A 7,974-nucleotide genomic window follows, 5' to 3' on the forward strand; every position below is an offset into this window, starting at 1 on the left:
GTGTGTGTATATAATTTGTTTATATATATATTTTAACGGTGGTTCGAAATCATTGATGAGGGTCGAACGTGATGTCGACACCTACTCACTCGATTATTTTATTGATATAAATCATTACAATCTTATCGCCCTTCAGGAGGAAACCCTCACGACGGATTCATATGGACATTGCGTGTGGTAAAATCCCTTAGGGTGAGGCCCGAGCACAAGACGTCCCCTACATCCGAGACCCAAAAGTCTCTATATTTTGCCCAAAAACTTCCATATTTTGTTCGAAAGAAGTTGTTACGTTTTTAAAAAAATTTCGCACCCGGTAAAAATAATTCTTGATTCCGCCACTAGATAAGTTACATGTTATTAACCAATCAAATACAATTATCATATATCTTTTGATCAGTATCCCCTTAAATTCAATGGGTCATCTCGTTTTGTAAACATGTTTTGTATTTTGTGGCTATACCTCTCTTATTATACCCCTCTTATTACAATGCTGATTATCTTATTAACAATGCTGATTATCATTGTTAACTGTTAAACATGTTTTGATTCATAATTGTTGTATTACAAAATATTATTGGGTAGCTATATTCGTGTACATTTATACTATAAAAACTTCAAATATGTGACAAAATAATATATAATATATTATTTTTAAATTAAGGGCGTGTTTTGATGAAATTAAATAATAATTGTTACACTTTTTTTTACGGCCAAAATTGAATATATATAAAACACGCTCCTTAGCAAAGCGCTAAAGGAGAAAAAAATGAAAATACAAAGACATTACAACGGCATAGCAAGCCATGAGCTCCAATCAGAAACGACATGGCCTCTATTTTTTAGCCAACGATAAGAAAATAACCTAGTTACATCAAAAATGCTACTTCTAGTAAAACTAGGTTCATCAAACACGATGCCGTTCCGAAACCGCCAAATAATCCAAAGAAGAGTAACTACAATCACAAGGATTATGTCTTTTTTCATATTCGATTTGTTCAGACCCTCGATCCAGCAATGAATGTCCTCCCATGAAGTGAACGTAGGCATGTTACAACATGTCCAGACCCGCACGTTAGCCCACAATTCTGCAGCAATGTTGCAGCTAAAAAACAAGTGGGAACGCAGCTTGATACCGTTATTACAAACCGGACAAATAATCGGATTAATCTCTAAACCTTTCGCAGACAGATTCCAACGAAGAGATAACGCGTCCAACCTAAAACGCCAAAGAAAAACGTTAACTTTTCTCGGGGTATGCTTGAGCCAAACTGTCGGCATTGAAGTAGAACTGAACAAAGCTCGATCAATATGTTCTCTAATAGTTTTAACAGAAAAAAGGCTATTTGTACTCGATGAACATAACCACTTGTCTTCTCGATCCATAACATGACATGTTTGTAGTTCATCGCGAAGGGACGACAGAGATTGCAAGTTGCGACTCCCTATATCCTCCCTAGTCCAAATCCAGCGCCAATCTCCATTAACCCATTTATTTGCGATCGTCTCATGATTGAAAACATCCAAATGAAATAATCTATTATATCGAGAGGCCAAACACTAATCACCTAACCATAAGTCGTGCCAAAAACGAACTTTAGTACCATTTCCTATCTCCAAACGAATGACATTTGTGGGGAGTAAATTTGAAGACAACGTCTTGCAGCAAGTGTCAACGACAGATGTCCATCAACTATTCCCAATATACCGCTCGAAAACACATCCATGAATAGATTTGATGATCGAAACCCAAAAATCATCCGGACATAACAAATACCTCCACTGCCATTTGTGTATCAAAGTAAGATTAAATGCCTTAAGACTCCCGACATTTAGCCCGCCACTATCGAACGATGTAATTATGATCAAACTATTTCATTAAACACTTACAACATAAATTTTAACTCCTAGCGTATGATCATATTTCATTATATCCTTACAAATGTAAATTTTAACTCCTAGCTTTAAATAAAAGTTCTAAGACCTTGGATAACGCAGCGTTTGTGGCTCCTATGCAGCCTATGTGGCGTGAGAAACGCCCCACAAATGCCCGGAATGGAGCGTTTGTAGGCGTTTGTGTTGGAGCGTTTGTCGGCAGATCACGGAGAGGGGAGAGGGGCAGTTTGGCTAGGTGGCGAGTTGGGATTGGGTGGTCATATATGAACGTTACGGATATAGCCGTTTGGGATATTAATTTTTTTCTCCTATAAAGACACATACATTCTATCTTTATTTTCCATTCCTCATTTCACCATTTTCTCAGACTTATACATATACAATCCAACATATATAAACATATAAATTCTACTTTTCACCAAAAAAATGGATTTTTTAGTCGCGAGTCTTGATTTGTTATTCGATAGCACCTTGTCGTACGAAGAGGAAGAAAACCAACCTAGAAGAACTCGGGTGCAACGAAACCCTCGACGTGTTTTTAATGGAGATCATGAACAAGCGGGTATTAATTTATGGAACGACTACTTTTCTCAAACTCCGACGTATCCACACGACATTTTCAAGAGATGATTTCGGATGCGAATTCATTTATTTCTCCGTATCAAAGACGGTATTCTCAATCACTCTTATACTAATAATGCTCCAAAACACTTTGTACGTCCGGATGCACTCGGACGTCTTGGTTTTACAACGTTTCAAAAAATAACTTGCGTGTTACGCCAATTGGAGTATGGAACAACTGCTGATATTTGTTGAATATATAAAAATGGAGGAAAAATGGGATATATTTGCATAAATAATTTTTGCAAGTGTATAATTGTATTGGCCCATCTTTTTTCGTTTACTTTCCACTTATTTATTTTAAAGTCCGTTATTAAATTATAACATCACCCGTTAATTTGCATTTTTAAAATTTATCGTATGGTTAATTCACGCACCCGCTTTTAAACTCGAGGACTAAAGTTGCCAAAGAGTCAAACTAGTGACTAGGTCAATTAGTCAAACCCTCTCCTCCACCATTCATTTCATCTTCCACCTTTTTGATACTTCCACTTTTTCTCTCAACTCACACATCAAAGATTCATCATCCATTTTCAATCTAGCAAGCTAACATCAAAATAAACTACATATTTGTGATCTACTAATCAAGACCTTCATTTTGGTACCAATTTCATTACTTGGGGTGAGCTTTTCAAAAACTCTAGATTTCTTGTTCTTGATCTTTAAACTTAAAAGTGTGTTAATTATTGTCTATGGCTCAAGTCTAACATGAATATGTGATTTGTTTGCTCGTTCTTGACATTTTTGTGCAACTAGCTTGAACATGAAAAGTGACTAGTTTGATCTTGAGTTTTGGTTGATTAAATGTTGTTAGATGTTAAAGTGTATGTATTAAATGTGTTACTAGTATCACTAGCTTCAATTTGGTATGTAGGTTGGCTTAGAAAGACTTTAATAACATGATTGATGAGTTTATGATTTTTGGTTAGGGTTTGGTTGCCTTAAATGTGAATTTTGATGCATTAAATGCTTTGCAATATTGTTTGTAAGTGTTTAGTAATATTGTATGTATAATTACCTATAAAACGACGTATTATATGTGTGTGTTAAGTTCCCGAATCATCACTTGCATTTATGAGCTTGAAACATTAAATGGTGAGCATTAAATGATCATTTGATGAGATTTCGGTTATTGTAAATGATGTTTTTGTTTGGTGAAATGTATTTAGTTGTATTCCTCGTTAAATTACCTTTCCAACGATGTAAGATACGTGTTTTAAATGTTTACGGTTCATTAGTTATGTTTGTTTGAAGTTTGGTTCGTGTACTAGTTAAGTTCAACAACAGCTCCTGGAGATCACACCCTCGCGATCGCAGAGCCAGAAAGGCATAAGGCCTCGTGATCGTGAAGACAGGAGAAAAAGGGCTGAAAGTGGGCTGATCAAACTCACTTTGTGATTTCACGTTTTCACCCCCGCTTAACCACAACTCCGATTAACATGAAACTTGGTCAACATGCTTATATATGATTTCTCATCACGGAAAAATTGTCGGATACCCGACCCGACCCCGTTGACTTTGACTTTGACTTTGACCAAGTTGACTTTTAGTCAAACTTAACCAAATACGTATGCAATCGCTCTAACATGCTTTTATAGTTATATCTTGCATGAAACTTGACAATTTGACTCGCATGCTATATTAATCGAGTCGTAACGAGCCATAGGACTAATTGAACAACTTTGACCGACTTCATACTTTACCAATATTGATACAACCTATTGTTTAGGTCAAGACTAGCATTCATTCTTGCACACGTTTAAATTGTGAAGTACCTTCATACTCGTGCACTCAAGGTGAAATCATAGTCTCAACTTTTACTCTTTTATACTTATACTTAGGATGAGAAAACATAAACGTTTCATTTTACAAAGTGAACACAAGTACGAAAACAAACATTCTACGTGCGAGTTAGAACAAAAATCCTCAAGTCCAATTATCATTAGTTACACTTGTAGGGTGTAAGTGAGAACTTATGTTGTGTGGTCATACGGGATTGACGAACCCTCATTCAAACGGTTCGCTACCGTTAGCGGATGAAATATATTTTCGGGTATAGTGTAGGTTCACACACTATGATTCAGAGGTACTGTTGGTCCCTTGATAAACAACAGGAGTATTGTAGGGGGTGAATACAATTCTTTTTAATTAACTTAACAGTTAAACACAATTTAGTATTCAAGCAAGTAAATTAAATAGTGTCAAAGGTAATTTTTCAACGATTATTCTTTATTGATTAAATCACAAAGAATTACAACTATCCTTGGCGAAATGATAGTTGGTTGATACAGATTTACCTAAGTATAGCTACAGAGTGTGTTCTAAGCTAATACACATTTTGGACTCTAAATAAACAAACCCACACCACTAGTTGTTACAATAGTGGATACAACAATTTATAGTAGTCCTTTTATCCATATAATTGATCCATTGTCCACTGGTATATAGGATGTCTGTACTTGTGGGGACAACTGCATCAGAGAGCGTGCTCTCCTTTTTCCTCTTTGGTAGCTATTTGCAGGAACACCCCAATTCGGTTTGGTACCACTATTTGTTTAAACAAATAGAATGTTGTGTTCCCTAGGCATTGACAAAGTATAACACATGTCTGCACATGCGTTAAACTTCTGCATTCCCACGTGGTCTTGTAAGGTCACTTGTCAGCCACCGACGCGTGTCCTTTTCTATACAACTTTGTCTTTGACTTCTGTTGAATAGTACGATTGATGTAGACCACTTAGGAAACTACTATACTTGTATTGGAGCATAGCTGTCTTGTGTAGTAAGCTGTATTCCAGCTATGCTGGTTCTTCATTACTAAGTCACTTGATATTATTGAATTGCTGAGTATACATCCTATGCTGATTGAAGAATACTGTCTACCTTGTGCTGGTAGACTAAGCAGCAAACTAAACACTCGACACAGCAATATTTGCTGTCTATACATAAACAAACTTGTGCTGGCTGCACATAACATTTTAGTGCAAATGTGATGACCCAGAAATTTCGACTAAATTTAAACTTAATCTTTGTATGATTAACATTTCCGACACGATAAGCAAAGTCTGTAAAACTGAATCTCAAAATTTTTGAATTACTTTTATATATTTAAATACCCTTCGGTTGTTTTCGACGATTCGCGAACAATTATATGTAAATAGATACATATATACTATAACATGAAAAGGTAACAATGTATTAATTGTTTGATACCGTACATTAAACTTATTGGTTTAAATATCTATTTGAATGTATATGATAAGTTGAAATATTTATTATTAAAATTTATTTATAAATAACTTCCAATGTGTATTTAAAAACTGATTTATGTATATTAAAAAGATATATACATATATATAATAAACGATAGTAACATTCGTTTATTGATTCAATTGATATTTAGATAAGATAACTAAAGCGTTTAAGATGAACCAGTTAAACACTAATTTGTTACAGTGTTTTCAAATTGCCACATTACTCAAAATGCTACAGTGTTTTCGAAAATCACTATTTGCTATAGTGAAATTGACTTTGCTACAGTGAATTGCTACAGTAAAATTTGATTTTGCTACAGTAACTTTGCTTTTTGCTACAGTAACTTTGCTACAGTAAAACGCTATTATAAAAATGTATTTTAACAAATAGCAAGACGATGATTTATAGAAGTAAATGACCAAAATACTCGAAAGTTTAAGATACACTTTGAGTGATATAATTAAGGGATAATTTAAGGCTATTGATAAGGCTAAAAAGGAACATATATTTCATAGCATTATCCCCCAAGAAAGACAGGATTTTAGTTGTAATTGTTCCATATTCAAGTAATATTCGTTTATATTTAATAAGTGCGAAGACAAAAGGCGAAAACGAAGAATTGAAGACGGAAAGGTCCAAAATGCTCAAATGTACAAGATACAATTAAAAAGGTTCAAATTATTGATGAAGAACGTCTAAAAATGACAAGAGTACAAGTTGCGGAACGCAAAGTACACGATATAAAATAGTACGCAAGGACGTCTGAAAATCCGGAACCGGGACCCGAGTCAAGAAGAAACGCCCGACGCAACGGACCAAAAATATCTAGTCTACTATGCACAAGAATAAAATATAATATATAAATAATTATATTAATTATTTATATATTTATATTTATTTTATATTATGTCGACAAGCTAGGAGCCAAAACAATGTGAGCTGTCCCTGGTCCTCATGCGAGTCGCATGGCCAGAAGGCCATTTCCATGCGAGTCGCATGACTCCAGATTTCAGGCCAGGTTCTATAAATTGCAACATTTTCTGCCGAGTAAAGAAAGAAAAAAAAACACACACATACATATTACTCCGTATTTATTTTATTTATTATTTATATTATTATTATTATTATTATTATTATTATTATTATTAATAAGATTATTATTAATCTTATTATTTTTTTTATTATTAGTGTTATTATTTTTGCGATACAAAAATAATAATGTACATCAAATATTACGACGGAGTGCTGTCCAAGTAATTTTCAAAATGAGTTTTCGAGCAAGCTAGAGCTAAGGAAATTATGGGTTATTGCCAAGGAGGTTATGGGTAATGTTCGGGGGTATTTTTTTGTGAATCAAACCTCGTGTTAATCATCTTCGATGCATCAACGTGCTTTCCTGCAATATTGTATATCAATATTAAACAGTGAGTTTCATTTGCTCCCATTTTAATTGCTTTTGCAATATATATTTTTGGGCTGAGAATACATGCGCAGTTTTATAAACTGTTTTACTAAATGGATACAAATACTAAAACTGATTTTGTGTGAGTTTCATATGATCCCTTTTACTCAATATATTTTTGGGCTGAGAATACATGCGACTGTTTATAAATACTGAAAATACAAGATTTATATGTGTGAGTTTCATATGATCCCTTTTACTCTCTTCATTTTTGGGCTGAGAATACATGCAAATGCTTTATTAACCGATATACAATATTTATATGCGTGAGTTTCATTTGCTCCCTTTTTAAATGCTTTTGTAATTTATATTTTTGGGCTGAGAATACATGCACTTTATTTTAAACGCAGTGGATACAAGTACATACTAAATTCTACACCGAGTTTGAACCGAAAATCCCTTAGCTTTGGTAACTAGTAACTGCCGGTTATAAGAACCGGTGGGCGCGAGTAGTTATATATGGATCCATAGGGCTTGACATCCCCGTCTGTTCCAGGTATAGAAAGAAACTCTAGCCTGAACTATAAAACAGACGTATGCTATTTGAAGTTAGTACACGTTGGATTGCATGTATTGTACATGTTGGTTGCATGTTAAACGAGGGGTACTTATTATAAACGTTAAAGTTTAGTTACCAGGGTTCTCAACTTTGTAGAACCGATTGATAAACGTTTCGGATGAAACAACTGAAATCTTGTGATCCACCTTTTATTTAAAACATAATGATAAACGTTTTGAATAAA

At 34.4% G+C, this 7,974-nt stretch overlaps 1 protein-coding gene across 1 annotated transcript; it reads right to left on the bottom strand.

Annotated features, from left to right (window-relative positions):
* Positions 1-783: 783 nt before the first annotated feature.
* Positions 784-1,724, bottom strand: LOC139900809 (uncharacterized). The gene is made up of 2 exons (XM_071883562.1): positions 1,627-1,724; positions 784-1,534 (listed from the first exon to the last, which is right to left on the bottom strand). Exons 1-2 carry the CDS (start codon positions 1,722-1,724, stop codon positions 784-786), a joined length of 849 nt encoding a protein of 282 aa, XP_071739663.1.
* Between the last annotated feature and the right edge of the window lie 6,250 nt (positions 1,725-7,974).

This window comes from Rutidosis leptorrhynchoides, chromosome 3, assembly GCF_046630445.1.
Source record: "Rutidosis leptorrhynchoides isolate AG116_Rl617_1_P2 chromosome 3, CSIRO_AGI_Rlap_v1, whole genome shotgun sequence".
Taxonomy (NCBI): domain Eukaryota; kingdom Viridiplantae; phylum Streptophyta; class Magnoliopsida; order Asterales; family Asteraceae; genus Rutidosis; species Rutidosis leptorrhynchoides.

What these genes read in the sequence shown, in the direction of transcription:
- LOC139900809 (XM_071883562.1), bottom strand. Translation starts at nt 1,724, where the DNA reads ATGGATGTGTTTTCGAGCGGTATATTGGGAATAGTTGATGGACATCTG. An exon ending in CAAATTTACTCCCCACAAAT is followed by an intron (nt 1,535 to 1,626) that starts GTCATTCGTTTG and finishes TCGATATAATAG; the next exon opens with ATTATTTCATTTGGATGTTT.